The 21,592-nt window shown below is 41.7% G+C and overlaps 1 protein-coding gene across 3 annotated transcripts in view; it reads right to left on the reverse strand.

Moving 5' to 3' along the window:
* elovl5 (ELOVL fatty acid elongase 5) overlaps positions 1–21,572 on the reverse strand; it is a 28,081-nt gene extending 6,509 nt beyond the window's left edge. Inside the window, exons 1-8 of one of the 3 annotated variants that reach the window (XM_064317051.1) lie at positions 21,408–21,572; positions 20,976–21,102; positions 19,393–19,503; positions 15,929–16,001; positions 12,544–12,608; positions 8,123–8,310; positions 2,425–2,502; positions 624–795 (exon numbers count right to left, since the gene is read on the reverse strand). In XM_064317051.1, coding sequence (XP_064173121.1) covers positions 624–795; positions 2,425–2,502; positions 8,123–8,310; positions 12,544–12,607 — 502 coding nt within the window. In that variant the 5' untranslated portion in view covers position 12,608; positions 15,929–16,001; positions 19,393–19,503; positions 20,976–21,102; positions 21,408–21,572. Of the gene's footprint in view, positions 1–623; positions 796–2,424; positions 2,503–8,122; positions 8,311–12,543; positions 12,609–15,928; positions 16,002–16,727; positions 16,887–18,366; positions 19,299–19,392; positions 19,504–20,975; positions 21,103–21,407 lie in introns of those variants that run through there. The other 2 variants (XM_064317052.1, XM_064317050.1) reach the window with 2 other exon arrangements.
* Positions 21,573–21,592: the final 20 nt, after the last annotated feature.

A 21,592-nucleotide genomic window follows, 5' to 3' on the forward strand; every position in this document is an offset into this window, starting at 1 on the left:
TCAGCAGGATGTGTCATTTTCAGAGGTTATTTGAAGAGATAGTTTCATATCTACAGTACCGACTGCTAAAATAAACCAGGAAACCAATGAATCATCATGTGTGAGAAATGGATGAATCATAAAAACCCCAAAGGCTGCATAGACTGAACGTTTTTTTAAATTACCCTTCGCAACAGCAAACCAGACCAGAAGTCTCTAATCAGAATCTTGTAATTCTCAGAACAGGCACAAGTGTCCAGTTCTGGGGAAATTCAGATGGAGGGTCATAGGGAAACCAATTTAAGGAAGTATCAGTCTTTTCTACTGCTGGCCACAACATATCACTGATAATAACTTCCTCAGCCATCCTCTTACAAGCATGAATACATCACCAAGCTCACGGAGCAAACTGACCTACCTCAGTCCAGTAGGTTCGAAAATGTGCTTGGTACATAGCAGCCTGAATGCCCAGGCCTGGCAGTGAATGTACACAGGGTAAGGGGTAGAGGAGGACAGGCAAGGGGGCACACTGTAGAGGACATGGTGGCAGCGGGGGATGGGGCGAGGGCCAGTGGCGGATGGGGTAAGGGGAAGTAGCAGACAGGGCAGGGGGGCAGAAAGGGGGATGAGCGGGAGGCACTCACAGTGTCCGCACGGCACCCAGTTCATGACGAACCACCAGATGCTAGGCATGCTGGCGTGGTGGTACACGTGCAGGAAGGTGATCTGGTGGTTGTTCTTCCGCAGGACGAAGAAGAAGGTGTCCATGAACTCGATGAGCTTGGAGAAGTAGTACCACCAGAGGACGTTTATGATCTGCGCGGACGCAAGGACACAAGGACGTGAGGCTCAGCGTAAACCGGCCCCTCGGGTGCCACACCGCACACGGCTCCTGCTACAGCCGGGCACGGCAGCTCGCCCAGGTGTGCGGACAAGACACCAACGCAAAAAACCACACGAACAGAAACCCCCTGAGAGAAGTCACCGTCAGCCCGAAAGCTGCAGTGAACACCGAGTCGCACACCTGTGCTATTTATTCACCCCATATTCATCGCGGTGGGGCTGCGATGTGCTTACACATTGCTTCACCACGGTTATTTCTCCTTGTCCCAGAGTTTTTTCGCCCCTCTTTTTAAAGAGGTAGTCCTGCCTGATTACACTGTGACGATAAAGCACTGTGTGGCTTATCAGCCAGGAAGGTACATAAACCCACTCAGGCTAAACTGTTCCGAGGCCAGGCCGGCCAATGCAATGACCTTGAGGATGGATAACGTTATTCAGACCTGACCTCGAGGACGAATAACGTTATTCAGACATTGTGGACTGCAGCATTAAATATGAACTGAGAGTGCCAAAGGGGCTGCAGTGAGCTGAACAATGAATGCGTTTGATCTCTTATCAAAACCGCACAGCTACACAATACAGCTTACGAAACTGAGCACAGCTCATTGTTAGAAAACTGAAAGTCCGAAAATACTTCAGGAAAAAATAAACATATCGCAATTATTTAGAAAACAGGATATACTGTATTTTTTTTTTTTTTTTTTACATAATATCAACTAGGCTTACAAAATCTCAGGAATATTCAGGGGTAGAAACTTTCCATGGGAAAATACAGGAATTAACAGGAATATATGGAAGTTAACAGGAATAAAAGCTGTAAAATATAAGAAAAGCTCATTTTAAAAAACCAATACATTGCCTGCTACTGACGTTTTGATAGCAAGCCAGTAGGGGGCATTCTTACCTGTAAACTACATAGAAATGAAAGGAAGCCCCAAGGCAGTGAGGCTTTCACTAAGCCGGTGGTTCTGCTAAAACGTTTCACTGGGAACGCAGTGTTCCTGCCAATTCTGGATGCCAGATCTGGCAACCACTTACCCCAGAGTAGTTAGTTAAATAATGAATCACCACTCCATTGCTGGCAACTAAATATGTGATGAGGATATTGGTACAAAATGGCCACTTCCTGGGCCTAGGAAGGGAAAGATGGATAACTTCCTCGTTCTCACACGGGTCCTACAGGGGTCGAATGATTGGCTTAAAATATGTACACATTGTACAGTCCAGAGGATAACATGTTGAAGTGTTCAACACATTTCCAACGTGGTCCTAATGGAGTCTTAAGCGTTATTATGACCCATATCAGACAACTTGCTTAGCCCCTTACACAGGGAGATGTACTTACATTTGAACAAGCTATATCTATTATAACATACATATTCATGCATACTTGGTAGTATAAGTGAAGCTCTGGGTAATGCAATGGGTAGACCTGTCCCACATCAGAACTGAATCACACCATTTGGCTGTGTAATTTAAATTACTGCATTATGATAAGAGTAAATTAAATTCAAATTCAACCATCAACCCTAAAGGGTTCAGTCTTCACATTTGCATACTGAAGGGTTCTCTCCATTACCAGGCTATGCATTTCATCCTTACCTTTGTGTCAGCCTCTCCAGCGCTGTGTGTGTCCTGGCAGAAGAAGTTGTAGTTCCCCTGCCACATACCATTCACCAGCTGCAAAGGACAAAGGGACGCTGAGAATCATCTCTGCACTTCAAGTAGCTCTTTCTTGCAGCAGATACGCATGACTGGGCTTGAATAGCGCTGAAGCTAAGTGAGGTTGGGCTTGGTAGGTGCTAAAGTAAAACTGAACTAGGCTGTTCTCATGGACTCACTAGTTCATTTGGGTGCATGCTGGTTCATTTACTGACCTCTGCTCCATTTCACTGCATTGGTATATTTCTATTACATTAGAAGGTTCTGCTCATGTTCAGGGAACTAAGGCTAAACAGGCTAAATGGTCAACGCAGAATGGATATAAAAAGGCCTCAACACAATGAGACAGGTGCTCACAGAGCACAGACATCATCATCAGACATCACGCAACACCTCAAAAGCACTGAATCATGCACTCGAACATGCACAGCAGAGGCGGACTCCTCCTCTGCTCTGGCGTACCCGTTTCAGCCTGTGCAAGAGTTCATAACTCACATCCAGCAGCCTATGAGCTTGTGGTGTTTGCACTTACAGTGAATGACCTCCAACAACATGCTTACTAGGCAAATAAGCCCTTCACTGGTTAGCTCACTTGAGTTATCTAACTGCCGACCCGCAGTGCTGAGGTGCTGGGCGGGGCCTGATCTGATGACATGATGAACAGGGCCCAGGTGCATGAAGCGCACACTGTCTACTCGTGAGTTCAGGAACCAGACATAACTCCCTCTAGGTGAATAAATTACAGGCACCCACAGATGGGAACAGCAAAATCTGCATCCCATGCCACATCCATTTATTTTTGGGAGCAGTAGGTGGGGAGCACAAATAAAAGAAAAAAAGAAAACAGCTTGTTAGCATTGTAATAGTTTAGTGCAGAAGATCACAGAAAAGTTCAGTGCCTCATAGAATTCATTCAATTTTTTCTCAAGCTTCATTTTATTTTTTCCCCATTTTTGGATTTTACGATTTTATCCTATCTGTATTTGCCAGCGCCACAAAATTATGCCTCACTGCATGTTTTCAATTTATCAGAGTGTATTCTCGCCGGAATTGGATGCTAGGTGACCAAAAAAAACAACAAAAAAACAGAATGTCCACATCCGTGTAAATTAAACAGTTGTCACAGTTCTGCCGCCTCTGCGTTGCCATAACAAACAACGTGCATTTTGCGGTTATACATTTGCAGAATGCCATCTAAAGACAAAATGAGTGGGTTGGAACCCAGGGAGGTCATCGAGAGGGCTTCAGATTTGGAGATTAGGGACGATAGATAGTGATGAAAACCATCCACGTGCAGTGTCCTTTTTGAGGACACCTTCAAAGGCCTTTTAAATGGTGTTTAATATTTATTAAAGACGTTCATTTTACCCATGAATGCATTTGACTTTAATGTTAAATGTTAAATCGATTCCAAATCGATTGTGTGTATGAGGAAAAATCTATTTTTAGAAGGCATCTTGGCTGGGCAGCACCACAAGTTGTATAGAAAATGCATGTGCACATAAAGCATATCAATACGTTTTTTAATCATAATAAAGTCTTAACGCTTAGTCTACTGTGACAATAAACAGTCGCAGTGTCAGATATGACGCAAATAATTTTATGCTCAACTGACAAATGTTGCACGCCCACACAACCTGAACGGATCATTTAAATAACTGGGAATGATATAATAAGTGCGGTGGACTGTGAATAATATTGTCTGAAATGCAAGGGATGTTATATTGACAGGCACAGTGAGCTGTTAGAAGATGGTATAGGGAGGTTTATCCCAAGTATGTATTGCCTACATAAGTGTTTGGATTATAGAAAGAGCACCACCTCAGGCCTCCACAGAAAAGTTTCTAAGAGAATGACAGATAAAGGCATAAGGTCACGTTCCATTGTACAAAGTATCTTATTACTGTCACTAGATTTTAACGGTTCCCCTGTGTCCACAGGGGAGAGGGAGTATACTTCCTGGAGGAGAGTAGGGAGGAGTCTTGTGGTGGTGGGGACTCTTGGAACTTGGAACTAAAGTGGAAGGCTTGCTCAGGATTCCATTTAAGGGAAGTCCAAAGAAACATTCAGGGAGGATCTGCGTAACAGTTCTCCTGATACCACAGTCTTCTCGTACAGGCATTTTGTAATTTGGGCATGCACCAATAATCTCTTTCTGTACCTTTTCTTTGTCTTAGTTTGTTATATTGTATGTCTTTTCTATTATAGAATCGTTCATCTTGCTTTGTAGATACAATGTTAACCATTCAGCATCGTTGGAACTGCCTATCCTTGGTTATCGTCAATGTACCATTTTAAACTGTTTCCCTTTTCAGTGCATCTAACGTTCATGGCTTGTATATACGCTATTGGCCTTGTATACGGTTTTGGGGGTAACACCGTAAACGGGTCACCTCCTGGGTGTCCTAGCCGGAAGTGCAGCTGCTCCGAGATTGCTGTTCAGGTCAGCGTACAGATGGACCCTAGTGTTATTTCAGATAAATAATAGAGGGGTCATAGTCTGGGATATTTTTCATTAACAAGATGGAGTAACCTTGGTAAGGACTCCCTGGGATAGATATTAAATTTGGTACCTGGACAAAGTATTTTTTTCAGGTTAAAGTTGCTTCTTCATGGCGCAAAAACATTATTTTCAAGATATCCAGATGAGTAGCACCTTTACCTGCTCGGATAGAAGGTCTTAATGTCAGTGAACAATTACATCAATGCCTGGCAGCAGTAGATAGTCTTGCTCTCGGAGGTGCAAGTCTTGCCACCCACTATTTCAGCACACCCCAAACGTACAGACAAACCCGTATTCACACAAACATCCACACTGCAGGTCAATGGAGTCAGATAAACTTGTCTACCTGATTGCGGCCACATCTAAATAAACTTGTTTTCCTCTCTGTGACCATGGCCAAACTCTCACATATAAGTGGGATAACGACTCTGGGACTAGATGCATAAGAACAAAAGATTTAGTAGGCACATATCCGACAAGTAATCGATTCATCCATTACTTGTGCCCATCCCTATGCATGATATACTAAAATTATGTAAGTAGGCCTAATGATGTTCATCTAGCACCGTTCTCCACTGCAGTCATCTCTGCCATATGCCACAGGATAGCCTCCCAAAGTTTAACAATGGCAAATTTCAAATTCAAATTCCTATTGGTGTTATGAGGGACGCACACACTGCTACCTTTGAGCAGGGGCAGACCTAAACCAGGCCCCTCCCCAGAGAAAGTCCCACCGAGCAGGGGATTTCGAGGTTCCGGCGAGTGTGAACGAACCGAGATGTACGCGGCCCTGTTTAATCACTTGTTTTGGAAAGACGGGTTCCTGGGTTTTCTTGCCTCGAGCATCTCTCCCTCCACAGCTAGCGCGCCCAGGGACCCGTTTCCATGGAAACCGCTAAATCGCGTCCCTTTTGTTTATTGTGCCGCAGCTGCGCCTTTCATGTGCCAAACAGCTCCTCAATAGGGGCCTTGTTCATATGCGTGTTCGAGTTACAGGACCGTGTGAATGGCTCTGCCTTTGACTCTACCTTCAAAACAAAGCAGCCATGTCCAGCCGGGGAAAAAATATACATATATATTTTGAAAATTTGGACTGGGGTAACACAGCTCATAATTTACTCAGCAGATACACTTATCGAAACCTACTTTTGTTCAGTTCGCATTACACACTGATGCAGCCAGATATTTACGGTTAGGTTCAAGTTCAAGTTTGTTTATTTGTCATTCATCCACACACATAGTATATGGGAATGAAATGTCGTTCCTCACGGACCAAGGTGTTAACACAAAAATACAACATAGTCACGAAACATCAGGTTAAGGTTAAGTACCCTTGCTGAAGGGCACAAGGTGTCCTTGGGCTCCAATCGCGTAGGCTACAAACTCCACCCATTACCCACTGTGCCACACCACAACAGGTAACGCAATAGCCAACGCACACAACAGTCAACTCGCTTCTAACGGTTGTGCTTAAGTCATCCTGTAGTGGAAAAGCCTGTAATTGGACCGCTTTACTGGTCACAAAGCCAGTGATGAGTCAATGGTGTGAGACTGGGCCCTCCCTGCCAGTCACACAGTGGTATCGCTGCTGGTAACGTGCTTCCCTATCGCACACCCTGCAGATTCACTATAATCCGCCATAGAGATACAGTATCATATCCCGACAAGTCTAGGACTTTGACAGGCTGGAACAGGAGTTCAATGCTTTTTTTGTCTTCTTGGCTGGTCTTTGCACAAGAGTGCAACTCCGTCAGACAACCACTGGCCTCTTTATCTCTTCACAGTGATATAAAAACAGATTTTCCTGCCCCACCCACAGAAATCCTTGGTGAAAGGCCAAAATAAGAGGTAATACATAAAGCATGCTGATGAAACAGAGGGGGATTACTGCTAGGCGAGGCCAAAAGAGAAACACAGTTTGGTTAAAGGCCGTACAGATGTGCTCATTGGCAGTAGTGGTGGGGGGGTGCTCTGACATACTCATACTGTTCCATTGTGTAATCCCTCCCTCTGTGCCCCAGACCCACATGAAACAAAAATTCTGTTTGCCTTCTCTGGTACAGGACGTTTCCAGAACATGACGTGGCGTTTTTCGTGACCTGCAGGACATTTTTCTGTGTTAGCGGCTGGCTCCAGTGAGACGTCCCTAATCTGCAGCGAGAGGCCCCCCAATCCCGCAGGGCTCAGAGGGCCACATCTGCCTCAGGCTCATGGACCAAGCTGTGCCGGTTCTATTCCAACAGATTATTCATCTTTTTTTCAGAAAATAATGTCTGAAGGGTCATCAAATCCATGACCTTCTGACTAATCACATAATGGAAATTTATTTTTTGGGTTGAGCACAGTTGGTTGTAACCCTGAATTAGTCCTAAATTATAGGGGCTCTTACCTGGGGTATTTTTTCAACATTGCTAGCAATTTAAAGATAGAGGTAGGTCACAATTTTTAATGAGGTAATGAAGTTATTTTAGCAGGACTTGAATTTCTGCAAAGTTTGGACAGAACACTGCTGAATCAGGAACACTGAAATACTGAACACTGCTATTCCTGCAAAAAAAGTCCTCCCAATTATCTAGAGAGCCAGCTCATTTTCATTAATATTTTTAATTTATTGCTCAGTAGGGAGGACACATTTTCTGCACAAGCTCCTCATTTACTTTCGCTGGTCCTTTCTGTAGCACCAAAACACAGTGTAATCCATAAGTATTTGGACAGTGACACAATTTCTGTTGTTATGGCTCTGTACTCCAGCATACAGTATTTGAAATTAAACGATGAATATGAGGTTAAAGTCTTCTAAAATGGGGGGGGGGGGGGGGTTGTGTATAGGGGCTGCAATTCCTACATGGTTCACATAATGTTATGAGAAACTTTTGCTTCTCAATAATTTACCATGGTACCAATTTGGTATTGATATCGGGGTGCCAAAGCTGGTATCGGTATTGAAGTCAAAATTTGGTATTGAATCACCACAACTATCCAATGCAAGAAAGAGTCCAGACATTCTTGAACCAAATGAATTTAAACGAGAGCCCTTTTTGCTGGAGACTGCTGTTTGCTGGTGGCAGGCGCTCTCCACCCCCAGAACGTCATCCCTTCTAAACACAATAAAGACGACCCCCGTTTAAGACCTACCTCGCAGAACATGTACAGGGACAGCAGGGTGAGCCCGAGGTTGTAGACCACCAGCAGACCTCTGCAGGAGAAGGGCTGTCTGTTTTTCATGTACTTTGGTCCCATCCAAACGATCAGCAGGTATGCTACCGTGAGTGCAAACGTTGCAGGGTAGTCATCCAACAGGAGCCAGCCTCTGACCCTCTGATCTGAAACACACGTGGAGCTTAATTAGCGGCTGGCACAGCAGTGAGAAGTTCATGCCAGCAGTTGTAAACCTTCTGGAAGGAAAGACCAAGCATGTTTTCTCTTTACGAGAGCAAATGTTGCCATCCGTGTGCAGCAGGGGCAGATCTACTGGGTGGCAGGGGGTAGCGGCAGGGGGTACCCCAACTTTCCAGCCCCTAACAATATAACGCAAAATTTAATTCAGCACTATAAGACTAAACTTAAAATAGGCAAGAAAATATGTGGAAAGGCAATTATTCATGTTGTGTCATACACCCACCATTCGGAAGAAATGTAGATACGCCATTGCACAAGTTCTCTCTGCACAAGTTACTCTCTCTCATTCCCTCATTACGTGCAAATTCAAGCATCCAATTAATTTTCCAGGGTTGGATTCCGGTCAGAATCAGTTAAGTCATGAAAGCACAGGTCCAATTAAGCCTGTGCATTTGACACTCAGATAGTTAGCAAACTCGTTAACTTGTTAGCTAACATAAAAATATCGATACAAAGGTAATGAATGAATGTACCAATGTTCTGACGATTTTAAAACACCCCGGCTCTATTGCAACGACAGTATATTTTCTATCTTAAGTACATTTCTCATCTTAAACCAATGAGACAAAACAAGCACTTCAAATGTTTTTTCACTGTACGATGCAATAAGACAAACACTGTGCCATTTAAAAGTAGGCTACTCATCTTTAATATGTCTCTCCATCATCACAGCAATGCAATATGCAGATTAAGTGAAAACAACTAGCTAGATAGCTCATTAATATTGTACCCCTACAATGTATGGCATGTTTTTTTCAGTATTATCACAGTTGAAGCCAACTTGCACCAAGTTGTCAAGTTATTTTCAAATAAAATTGATCAGAACAGAGACACGTAATTATGCAATATTATAGCCTAAATGTCCCAAGAGCATAATCTATGGGACGGATGGGATTGGTACAACCCGCCAATATTACAGGACAGGCCAAATAACCCCCCAATAACATAGCATGAGGATGAGAAAAATAATGTCATGTAATAAATATGGGGATTTCATTATGTGATTAGGATATACTGATTACCAGGGCTGGGGGCTCTTTCCAATTGCTTATTTCATCCGTCCTTGTCTCCTTGGTCCGAGACTGATCCGGAAATTGATCAAGCTCTGCCATCTTTAAGGACACTCCAACCCATTAAATTCTCCTTCAAGAAGTTAGGAGGCTCTTGAAGATCGCTTGGGCAAGGAAACACAAGTGCATCCTCTGCGGAAGTATTATTTTCAGAACGTTTGACGTATGAATGGTCGACCTGTGGATCCATCTCACCCCATCTGCCACGTCTGCAACTGACGTGGCTTCAAACGAATTAATTTATTACCTGAACTGTGACCTGCTCAGCCAATTTTAATTGCTGCGATAGACCCCCTATTACATTTCTGTTACATTGCATAATGCCTGCTCAGCCCATTTCAATTGCTGTGATAGACCCCCTATTGCATTTCTGTTACATTACATTCTACTACTAGGCCTACTTTATACCAGGCCAGCCAGTGGAGGACGGGCTCCCCCTCTATAGCCAAAGTTTTTTCTCGCCACCGTTTGAGGGTTTTTCTCCCCACTGGGAGTTTTTTACTCCGTCCTTGCTTTTTGAGGTTTCAGGTCAGGTTTATTATATTTATTTCTCTTTTTCTGCTGCTGTGTAATGCGTCTTTGTGGCAGTTCTCTGTATAAGTGCTATACAAATAAAACTGATTTGACGCTTGACTGCACAAGGACATTGCATTTTGTCATACTGTCCCAACCAAACTTTAAAGAAATGAAAATGGACATGCTGTAACCATGTTTTATTTTGCTAATGCAATTTGAGAACGCTCTATTTTTACTGTTCTGTTAAAGACAAAAAAGCATGCTCTTTCTTTCTGTGTTGGACTGAATTAAGCTATTAAATGCACCAGCCTATCAATGTACTTCAGCTGAAACTTCAAGCATTTGTTACTGTGGCAATATTTTATGCGACCCAGCCTTATTGATCAGTAATCTATAGTATTTTCCCTTCAGAATTCACCAGAAATTATTACTTAACAGCTGTTCTTTAAAAAAATGTCTTTCGAGTTGGGGGGGGGTGGGTGGTGTTTGCATGCTCTTGGACTCATTTAAACACAACCCCGAAATATTCAAATTTTATGTATTTTACATTGAGGCTGGCTGGCTCTTTCAACCCCAACCCGTACCGCAACCATTTTTAGTAGCATGTGGATTCTGTTTCCAGGATCAGGTTACAATGGCATCAATTATTTAGGGATGATTTCTCAGCCATGGATTAAGCCTACTCCTAGATTAAAAACGGATTTCAGTGGAGATCTTCACTGAGTTTCTGTTTTAGTCTAGGACTAGGCTTAATGCATGTCTGGGAAACAGCCGGTGCTACAAAGCTTTTTAATATGATCGCTTGAGAACGAACGACACACTAAAAGTGTCAAAATCCTTGATTTTATTTTTCCAAATCGTACAAGGAATTTGCTTCATAACTGCTTTGCATATCTGCTTTGGTAACCCCCATGCCCAAGCATGTGCTAAAGTAGGGACAGCGACACAGGACGGGGGGGTGTGAGAAGCATCAGGCACATGTGGACGGGGGGGAACCATAAAACTTGTTTCCCCACATTCAGGAGTGCAACTGTGCTGGGGGACCAGAGACTGAAGCAAAGCATACCTGCTAAAGTCTTTAATATTCCCCCAGAGCCTTCCATGAGCCTTGCAGAGAACAGTCCACTGTGCAAAGTTCACCGTTAAGATTGTTCACTGGCTCCGAAACCAGCGAAGTACTGTTTGATTCTTGCGTCAGTGCACACTCAAAATTATGCAACCCGGCAAAAACGGGTCGAGCAGACTGGAAGCAATTGATCCTGATAATAGTGTCTGCACCTGTGAGTACAACCAGTTAAAAAGTGAAAAGTATGACGTTCACTAAAAACAGCTTTGATCAGCTGCGATGCTTTGATAAGTTAGATATAGGTGTGCTGACAAATGGTAAATACAGCTTATCTCTACCACTGCTCATAAAAGGATTTTCACCTTTGCAAATATAACGCAGAATAACTTACATGGTGGTGCATATGAATAACTAGCATACACCCATATCATTATTGCTTATATTTTTGATAATGATATTGATTAACTCAGACAGCTTTTTCCAGGGTGACTTAGAAAGCTTTAGAGTACAGAACGAAGACACCAAATAAGCCAGTACAGTGCAGCCTATAACAGGACAACTATTAAAATACTGTATAAGCAATGCACTTAAGCAACTGATTTTCAGACAGAAACTAAAGCTGGGTAGCGTGTGGCTAAAATGGCCTTTCAGTGCCTTGTTAGCCCAAAAATAGCATGTGTGACCCTGGACATATCGATGATAGCTGGATGCCTACAGCTCAAGGTACCCGTTTGGAAGCTATAATTTTGTATTGCTTTATATTTATTTTACCAAGACAAAATCAATATTCGCCACTACTTTTGCTTAAGACGGTCAATCGATGGCAGGCGTAAATGGATGGGATAACGAAGGTCAGTGACAGGTGAAAATGGATGGGATACAGTTACAACATAGAGAGAGGGCAGAGTCTATAAAGGGTAAAGTACCAACTTTGAAAGGCATGTAGCGCGCAGGCCGTAATGCAGGAGGCTGACAGCACAAATTCTTAAAATTGTTAATTTTACTCTGCACTTTACTCTTTCCATTTTTACTCCACCAGCTCTCGAGGCATGTTCATTATCGTATCATATTAATGTCACTGAAAACTTACAGAAAACCATACATGTCAGCCCGAGGACCATACATGTTCCCATTGTCTTTCCTTGAAAACACAATTTTTTTCTATGAATAAAAAACAATCCTACTACTATCAAGCTCCTATCTGTACTATCGAGTGAATACTCGCTGAAAGAAAATCCATATTGCGATTTTTTCTTTCTCAATACATATCAAGGTCAGCCTTAGAGGAGCCCTTCATAAAAATGTAAAGATAACTGACATTACTGAAAATGCCTGAATGCAGATGGCTTTCCCATCAAGAGTCATTCTTCACACAGGGGGTCTTGGGGGACGAGCAAGGTTTTGTTGGGGTACCCCGAATATTCAGACCTGGGAGTATCCGAACATCAGAACAATCAAGATGTACCTCTGGTCATGACGGTCACATATGGTATTCCGCAACTTACCTCTGGGTCCCATCCATGAATCGATATATGTATTTAGCCTGTGGTTAAACATTTCCATGTCCATCCTGAAGAGAGAGGAGAGAAGAAGAGCAAAGCATCAATCACACCCCAGCACTGCCACGTGGTATTTCAGGAAATACGTCTAGCATAGGCTGGTAACAGGTCCCCTTCCACTGCATCGTAGCCCTGGAGGTGAGTGTGATCTTAACCACCTCACCTAAACCAGCATGGGCACACCACCTTCCTCCCCTCCCTCACACCCTGTCCTCCTATCCCCAGCCCTCTATAAAATTCAAAAAGTAAATGCCAGCCTGATGCAGATTATTAAGGAAAGGAAGCTACAATGCTGCTAGCGGGGGTACTATAAACCACAATGTCCCCCTGGCATTATTTGATAAAAGTTAGGCCCATTTCCCAACTGAAACAGTTTTCCTCTAAATATCACAGGTGCAGATGCAGCTTCATAAGAGTTGGAGCAGGCGAATGGGCTTGTGTGATACAGTTTGTCCCTGCCCTACAGCCAAATGACCTTTTATTGAGACAAAGCCGTGATTTACCTGCCTTTGGGCCAAGAACACGAGCTAAAATCACTGCTTCGTCATGAAGCAAAGCGAAGCTAATCTAAAGTAGCCGAGTGCAGGAGACACAGATAAAACAGTTCAGCCGCTATGCTGTACGCGAGGACCACAGAGGACAGCAAATTGCTGAGTGCTCAAGTACATTCCGCCCCCTGCACTCAAAATCTTCAGACCTTGAACCCAACGCACACGTTGCGCTTTCAAACTCATTAAAACATCGTAATAAAATCATCTTCACTCTTTTGGGTTCACAGAAACACCAATCTAGTTACTAATTTACAACACAAATCCTATAGTGTACGTTTTAGACTGGGCCCAGCCATTTTATGTGTGAAAAAAATAAATGGTGGGATCAAAAGAACACATGTTCATTCGGTGTTCAGGATGAGAAAACTGGTGATCATAATTTTCTAATTTGCTTAACAGACCCGCATACCTTGGGTTGTATAAACACACAGTATTACAAACAGTAGGCTATTTGTAGTTTCACAAGGGGGTATAACTACTGAAGCAATTCAGTTTAACTGCCATGCTCAAGTAGCAGCTCACAAGCCAGGAATCAAACATTTAGCCTTCCGGTTCTCTCAGATCTCTGCATCACTATGCCATGATGGCTGCAGTTAGAAAAACCTGTTAAAGGGAATGTTTTCAATAACTTTAGCAAAGCCACCATTGCCACACATTTTGCCCCATCTTCAGCAGAACTGTGAAAGGGTCCAAAGCAACAGACCTTTCCTTCAAGAGCACCGGTGAGCCACCGTCTTGACCTATAAACCTGCATACGCTTCAGCGTGCTCCACATCGACAGAACAGCAAAGAGCCTCTGCACCAGCAATAAAACTCGCCTATAAACGCGTCTGCTGATAGACAAGCAAGAAGCCATAAAGCTTACATGGCTGCTGTTATGGCACTTCAAACTCTGTGATAATAGTACATGATACTTGTACATTAGTTCCTGAGAGCTGAAACAGAACAACTTAAATAATTGGCTAACCTCTCTCAATATCATTTGGAGGAAGCCAAGTCCTTACTAGGAATTAGTCATCAGAGGAGTTAGTTCAAAATTAGGTGCAGGGTAGAATGTAGGCTAATGTGTAACTGCAGAAGGGATCACATTTTACAAGGTGCTGCAGGAAGTGGGGTCTCAAGGATTTGTGTTGGGACCACTGCTTTCCTTATTTGGGTATATAAATGAACCTGATAGGGGTGTTAGTAGCAAAAGAATTTAATCTGTAAATTATGAATGAATGAATGTCAGCACAGTTTGGCAAACGGTTTGGAATCAACTGAAGTAACCCATGACGATTTAAACAGCATCCTGAAGTGGGCAGAAACTGGCAAATGTCATTCGATGCAGCTAAATTTAAGTTCTGCATGTGGGAAATAACAAATTAGGAAAAACTTAAGGGAGGAACAATTTTAGTAAGTGCTGAATTTGAAAAGGGCTAGAGAGCAGTCGTTCAACTATGTGTATGGGATCTAGGCATTCTGCCGTAGCAGTAAAAAAAAGAACAAACAAAAAAAGCCCAGCATGCTGGGATATTGTAGAAAGTCCTGCATACAAATCAAACAAGGTTACTGATATGATGCAATAGGCTACTATTTAAGCCATTCTGGGAACCACACTACAATAAAGACACCAAAGCTTTCAAAAAAGTACTAGGCGCACTAAAACTGCCTCCAGGAATAGAATGTTACAGTTTCTAGGAAAACTTGGGGTACTTTTTTTATCAGACTTAATAAAATGGGTCTAAGGGAGATAATGATTGAGGATTTTTAAATTCATAAAATGGATTAATAATGTGAACTACAAATGTATTTTTTAGGTTGGATTTTTTCTGCAGAGTAAGAGAACTAAGATCGTTGAACAGCAGAATGACAAGCTGACATTTAATTAGGACCAAATGTCAAGGTGCACAGCAACATAACGTCAAATACAGCTAGACTATATAACGTAATTTTAACTGCTATGATAGTATGTCTACTCAATGTCAGGTAAATGCTACTTGGCTTGCTAACCGTGAAAGTCACTGCACTATGGTCTGGGAAAATTACCTGAGAGAGCAGCAGTGAGCAGGGAGAAGTCATTTTAACGTTGCTATTCAATTTCAAAATTGTACGCAGACTAAACAAGCTAAATAAGAATGTAAAATTAGTCTAGAATACTTTGTGGATGTGGGTTATAAATAATATGTCGCGCTGTAGTTCTAAACGTTTATCTACCACCTCGCTAGTATACTCATAAGTGCATAACATCACTCATCACTTCAATATTACATCATTACTATAATCCAAATCGTAGCGAATAGCTTGCTGTACAGCTAAAATAGACGGTAAGGGTAGTTAACTTGAATTTAATTAAGCAATGGCGGTACTAACAAAAATTACAAAAACAATTGCTTAACGTTAGTTAAGACTGTCTGCTCTTAATCAGGTAATGTAGGTTACTTGCTTTACGTTGATGCCCAATTACAACGCCCAAACGTAGTAGCCTATAACTTTGTACCGGCTATTAAAAAAAAAAAAAAAAAAAAAAGCTATTCAAGTTGCTAGCGACGTCGTTACGGTACTTAAAGCCAGCTTCAGTGCAAGTCAAACGCCACAATGACAGAGGTAACTAGCCCTAATACAAAACCGGCTGTCTCGATTCGTATTCTATTCTGTGCCAAGGTGAGGCTGGTTAGCTTAAAGTTGCTACATGTGACGTTATCATTGAAATATGCAAAATTGTCCAATGATCATTTATATATTATTCTACATAAATAGCCTATCTGCTGTGCTCGTGCAGGCGAAACAAAATCACGTACCTTTCCCCTTTGAAGATGAATAACCTTGGAACCACTGCCAGAGGAGAAACGACCAGCTCGACTTAGTTTTCGTCTGAGTGGAAAAAAAGGTCCGTAAGGCAGAAACACTCGAATTCCCTGGCTCATTGCCCTAAGCTTCACTGTCAGTGACGACACATTTTACTCCAGTCATTGCAGCATTAATTATATACAGTAACGCAATACAGTTGCGTGCCGCTATGTAATGTTATACAAATGTAGTGACGATTAATTATCATATTCTGTTACGCTTTTTATGCCACATAACGGACATTACAGTTATTGACCTTACAACGTTAAAATCCTAAATCGAGTATTGCGCTTGGAAAATAATAATGCACCAACTAAATGCAAACTGCACAATTTCATATAATTTGTCCAAATCACTGAAAGCAATACTTTTCTTCCGCTAGTTTATGGTATGCACCTTTCCCTACAGTTCATGTCACCAACAGTTAACCGCACTAAGATATTTAATAAACTGTCTTTAATAAACTCTTGCCATCTGCATCACAAAAATGGGGACAAATGGTCTTAACTTTATGCATGTCCAAAAGTGTGCAACGAAACTCCAAAAAAAAAATTGTTTCATGCTGACAACTGTAATCGCATTTTTATCATGCATGACGCCCGTAAAGTGAATGTGGATCTACGCGCTACATAGATAAGTTGCAGCGGAAGTTAGCTTTCGACTTCTAATGGTTTCTTAAAATTATTTTAACATTTTCATGACATTTTATGGATCCCAGTCCTGAAAATGACGTTCAACTTTGTTTCTTACCTCCTCTGTACAAACAAAAGAGGGTAAAATGAAATGAAAAATGAAACCAGGTGGAACGTAACGCAGTGGAGCTCAACACTGGAGGATGCAGAAATAGAAAATGCTAGCAACCGTTCTCAGACTCGAGGTCGAACGATTCTGCTATATCACCCCATTCATCTGGCGTCATTGGAGACCAATCACAGCGTCGCAGTCTCTGACAGTAGGGAAAATGGGGTGAGCACCGGGTGGGATGTAGCGCAGCAGACGAATAATATACACCCTTTTAGTGTAAGTTAATTTGGCTATCTTTCCGGCCACGGAGTTTAAACGGACTCCGGGGGGCTGTTGCTCTGTCGTTAGATGAGCTGCGGTTTAGAGTTAATAACTTCAGAAGATCGAGTTTAAACCCGCATTGTCCGGAATAGGTCACGTGATCTCATAAACCCGACTGCCGTGTCCTCAGAACTTGCTGTTTAATGCGCCCCTACGTTTTAACCTAAACCCAGTTTCTGTCTTGTTGAAATCACCTAACTGCCAGTAGAGGTCACTTTAACTGAGGTTTTTACCTGCTGCACACGTGGTTTTACTAAGGTTTAAAGGGAGATGTCCACTGCTCAGCACATTTTAATATTCCGAAACATTAATTATCTTTCACTAGATAGGCAGAGCATTATGTATTGCAGACTAGCCTACTCTACTCTATAAGGGTGAACCAAATGCAACATGGAATAATTAAATACATTTAAAATGTGTCACCATGTCCAATCAAAAGACCGAAAATCTACAACGCAAACTGTCTGACATTCTCCGACCCTATTTAGCGCTCAACCCAAGCCATTCATTCAAATTGTCCACTAAAATGATTAGGCTACAGCTTAGAAAGACATTTTAATTTCAGAAAATGCAGCCTATTATCACAAAAATGTAGTTTAAACTAAATTTACTTGCTCATATTTGGTCAAAAACATGAAATATTTTGGCATTTCTTTGAAATACGTTCCATATAATACTTCATATGGCGCAGCACATCCAGCTTGGATTTGGAAAACTGTTACTGTAGTTACGCTTTCTTAATGTGAGCTAATGGCAGCTGTCAAAGCGAATTGTTCTTCAATTAATTATTGATTAAATTAGTAGTTAAGCTTATGAACCTGCTTACCTTTGGTGATAAAATAGTATTTTTTAAGTATTTGTATTTTCCTTAATAGTGTGCGTTTCACAGTCACAAATGTGCTGTGTCTTGAATACTCATCTAACTTTAGATGAGTATGCTAGTTAACGTTAATGTAAGTATTCGCTAACAGCTCATTTTTGACTCAAAAAGTCTATGCAAATGATAGTTCATCTAAATTAAGTTAACGTATTCATGTTGTGGTCGAAAGGTTAAAATGTTTTATTCTCTACTATTTGTTGAAATAAAAATGATGAATGTCTTTCCGTGGCCTGTTCTGTGTCTTCTGTGAATTTCAGGTATGGCAAATGTATAATATACAATCTATTTTAGCTTTATAATCATTTTTAAATGGCAAATATGGCGTGTTAGGCCTGTTAGGTGTCGCCATGTGCCGCACCAATATGCAAATTCCAACAGGTTCAGTGTGGGCTACCCATAATATACCACTTCATTTGCCAAATAAAATGTTGCCAAGCCACAGACCTTCCTTCTCCTGAAGGGTTTTGAGATGTACTGCCACTTGATTTGTTTCTCATCTTCAGTTTCAAAAACGGTTGCAAAAGCATTTTGAAGAACCTTTAGCATATGACATGGATCCAGGAGCACATGAACTCTGAAAGTTTGTTCTTCCAGATGAAGGAAGTAAGGCCTCATGTCTGAAGATCAGCACCATGCTCCCTTAGCATTTCAAACTATGAAGTCCATCACATGTCACTCTCCTTGATGATGTTGGCCTTCTCTTGTCCGGTCATGCTAGTCATGAGGAAGCAGGCAAAGGGGATTTTCCAGGCCAGGACTCATTGATGGAAACAACCATGAGGACCATGGTCTCTGTGACTACTATGTGGTCTATTTCACCAGTACCAAAATCTACATAATAATGGATCTGGTTTGAGCTAAAATCCATTTTCTGATGTATATACATCTCATCCATCATCAGAGCACAAGCCATTTCCTTACTCTCTTTTTTCCTGCAGCATGGTTCTTCAGTGCAGTAAAGGAAGCCACAGTAAAACCAGGATCAGATGAGATGCTACTGTACCAGTTGCATATTGTCAGAGTATGCGGTGCAGCAAAGTTAAACTTCTCTCTGACATATGCCTACGGAGAGTAGAAGTGCAAAGTCATGGCAAATTTGGCATAGTTCTTCAGAGAAAATAGCTGACATCTTCTGTTGTATCCTGGTTCCAGAATTTCTCTTGGCACTTCATTGAAGGACTCCAGTATAGCAGCACACTCACTGAGTATTTTCTGGAGCTCTACACTGGCCTGGTGTTTTGCGAGTGCATCCTCAGCTTCCAATATCTTTGCAGCCTCTCCCTGAATGGCTTCTGTTTTCCGCTTGAGGGTTTTTGGACACTCCACAACAACAGTAATAGTGATCATCAAGATCCTCAACCGAGCTGGATGGCAAGGCTGAGGAGTCACGATCCTATAACACCACTCGATCTCTCTTGCCAACACTCTCACTTCTTGAAACACCGCTTGAAACACCACTGGCCTCCCTACCAACAACTACATCGACATCAGCTGCCACAGTAATGTCGTCTTCATAGGAACCATAGAGAAGAGTATCCTGCTCAGCACGAACTTCCATCATGGCAACATTGTTGCGATCAGCTGCAAGAGAAATGTAAAATAATTTTAACATATAAAGCTTTTACATACATCATTTAAACAACTTATCTGTCCTTGAAAAGTTAGTATGGTTTTCAGAGTGTATTTTAGCAGGGACTGGATGCTATGTGATCAAAAAAAACATGATGTCCCCTTCTGTATAAATGCAACAGCTGTTAAGGTTATGTTGCCTCTAAATTGTGAAAACAAACAACATGCTGTAATGTTTACAGAATGCCATATAAAGAGAAAACAAGGGGGTTAGTACCCAGAGAGGCCATGGAGAGGGCTTCAGAATTTGGAGATTAGGGACACTAGATGGAGCTGAAAACCATCTAGATGTAGTGTCCATTTGGGGAGACCTTAGTCATTTTGAATGGTGTTTAATGTTCATCAAATAAATTAATTTCACTCATCAGTGTGTTTGACTGTTTAAAATTAGTTTAGTGTTTTATGTTAAATATGTTCAGCTAATTTGCTGACAGCAAATGACACAGCCTCATCTGGATGCTCCAAGTGATTCATGGAAAACAAACAGCCACCTTGTCACAGGAATTATATTAAGCACCCACCAGATTAGTCCGTAAAGTAGGCTACTAGCTTCCTAAAAGTAAACCTGGGTATTAAGAAACAAATAAAAGCAGCTTTCTTCATCAATTTGGACATTACAACTCACTTCATGGTAAATTGAAGTTGCCGGTGTGCCAATATTTATGTATAACCTTTTTTCATGAATAAAGCCCAATGCTTCATAATCTGAGTAGGTGGCTGGTCTCAAATTACCATTGGGAATGTGTTCCCTTGATTAACATTAGTATGTGCAGAAAAAACCTGCGTACGCACATTATAGGGTGTTTTTATTTACTGCTACAATTATTCCTCACCTCTGTTACAATCATACCGAGTAGGTGGTATGAATGTAACATTGGACTGCATGTACTCTGGTTTTGATTGTACCCAACTCAATTAAGTTATGAATGTAATTGAAATGGCCAAAGACTACTGACATGTCAAAGCTACGTGAAGTAAAATTTCATATTGCTAGGCTAAATATTTTCTGAGTAAACAAGAAAAACGAGCAGACTCTATATACGCCTGAATTTTCCATGTCAAATCAGATTAGGCCACTCAGTACAAGCATTCCGCTATTCTCTTTGTTTCAGACTTTCTGGCAATGGAATGCTTTGGCAGGAGTTTCAGTGGTGCTGACTTTTTAACATTTACAAATCAATAAGTTCATTAACAGCTGTCTTCAGTCATCTATAGTAAAATGGGCAGTCACTGTCATGTATGCTTCCATTTGCCATTACACCCAAATACCGGTAGTGAAACTGACTGCTGCACTGTGTTTCATTCGTTCAGTAAGCACCTCTCTTATTGTGATATATTTTGCAGTCACTGCGTGCATAACAGAGGCAGTGTACCCTGGCAAAACAAAGAAAAATCCATGTCAATAAGCGCATTTCCCAACCTACCTTGGAATCGCAGAAAAAAGAATGCTCCTCAAAGTGGACGCTGAACAGACCAGATGCCGGAGAGGGTCTCTTATCTGTCCTGATGGCCAACCAGTGCTGCAGCCTGGCTTCATCATCTAAAGGAAAACTATCAAAGAATAAACTCATTACAGTAGGTTGCAATGCAGTCTGATGTGAAGTTGCTTGGCTCACTCTTATCTAACTTTGACAGAGGAATACGATTTGAAATGAGGCATTTGGATAATGTCCAGAATTCAAAGCAATATGCACTTATATTAATTGATGGAGGTAAATAATTCACATCAAGTGTAAGAATGCTAAAAATCTGTTCAACTTGATATGTTCTTGTACTTTGACTTCACCACTACTGACCCTTAACCTTAGCAAGAAACACACTGACACTACAAAAATCCGTAAATAGAATACACTTACACTTCCTCCTGCCTTCCGTCGACCATTTTCTTGGCTGAGTGAAAAATTCTTATTCGCCTTCAAATACAGAGCAGAAAGCACGATGGCTACTGGGAAGGGAAAGCATGGAAAAGTCTGCTTCAGAGCGTACTTTGTTGTTTAGTTCTCCAAAAAATACAGAGAACATCCGAAAAAATCTTGCCTTG

Source organism: Anguilla rostrata, chromosome 18 (assembly GCF_018555375.3).
Source record: "Anguilla rostrata isolate EN2019 chromosome 18, ASM1855537v3, whole genome shotgun sequence".
NCBI classification, from domain to species: domain Eukaryota; kingdom Metazoa; phylum Chordata; class Actinopteri; order Anguilliformes; family Anguillidae; genus Anguilla; species Anguilla rostrata.